At 33.3% G+C, this 958-nt stretch overlaps 1 protein-coding gene across 1 annotated transcript; it reads left to right on the top strand.

Annotated features, from left to right (window-relative positions):
• Positions 1–6: 6 nt before the first annotated feature.
• On the top strand, positions 7–948 carry LOC111382084 (auxin-responsive protein IAA29-like). Its single transcript, XM_023005955.1, has 3 exons — positions 7–226; positions 346–575; positions 794–948. Exons 1-3 carry the CDS (start codon positions 36–38, stop codon positions 886–888), a joined length of 516 nt encoding a protein of 171 aa, XP_022861723.1. The 5' UTR covers positions 7–35; the 3' UTR covers positions 889–948.
• The last annotated feature ends 10 nt before the right edge of the window (positions 949–958 follow it).

Raw genomic sequence — 958 nt, 5'->3', positions numbered from 1 at the left:
GGGTTTTCTGCTTATTTTTTGCTTTAGTTAATAAGATGGAGCTTGAACTGGGTCTTGCACTTCCAAACCAGACTCCCATGAAAACAGTTTCCGACCTAAAACAGAAGTGTAAATTTGCAGAAGCTGACGAAATTGAAAATAAGAAATTGTGCTTGCTTTTATGGAGTGGGCAGCCAAATGAGGAAGAAGATGATCGCAGGAGACTGACAAGTAGCACAGACAATAAGTAAGCTTTGATTTTGCTTAATTATTATTACTTACAAAACAAAATAGAAGAATTAAAACACATTATAGATCCTTTAATTTCCATATATACAAATTAACAATGATCAAGTACTATGACAGGAAGGGTAGCGATGAAGGAAATAAAATAGTGGGTTGGCCACCTATCAATTCACTGAGGAAAGAAATGCTCCACCAGTATCACGGTGGCAATAACTATGTTGTAAGAAACAGGCAGAGCTTGTACGTGAAGGTGAAGATGAAGGGTGTTGCCATTGGACGCAAGATTGATTTAAGGCTTTTTGATTCTTATCAACCCTTAAAACGCACCTTGTTCAACATGTTTAGCAAATGTAAGATTCTATCTTCAGTTGAAAAAAAAAATAAAATAAGAAAAAAAAAAAGAAAAACATTTGTTCAAAGTTGGGCGACTAACGGTGTTTTTAACCCATTTGACGTTTTCATATATATATATATATATATTATTATTATTATTATTATTATTTTATTTTTTTTAAGGTTTCAGCTGATAAATTCTTCTGAAGATTACTTGATTTTGTTCAATGCACAGACTTGAAAATTGACAGAAATGGCTCTGAATATACAATCCTGTATCAAGATAAAGAAGGAAACTGGCTGCTTGCCGGAGATGTTCCATGGGAGTAAGTACATTTCCATTTTTCTTCTTTCTTCTTAAGTTAATCCATGAGTTTATAGTTTGTTTTCGATACGTCCT

Source organism: Olea europaea, unplaced genomic scaffold (assembly GCF_002742605.1).
Source record: "Olea europaea var. sylvestris unplaced genomic scaffold, O_europaea_v1 scaffold2431, whole genome shotgun sequence".
In the NCBI taxonomy this organism is placed as follows: Eukaryota; Viridiplantae; Streptophyta; class Magnoliopsida; order Lamiales; family Oleaceae; genus Olea; species Olea europaea.
Note: the sequence above shows the minus strand (reverse complement) of the source record. Positions and strands in the feature narration are given on the sequence as shown.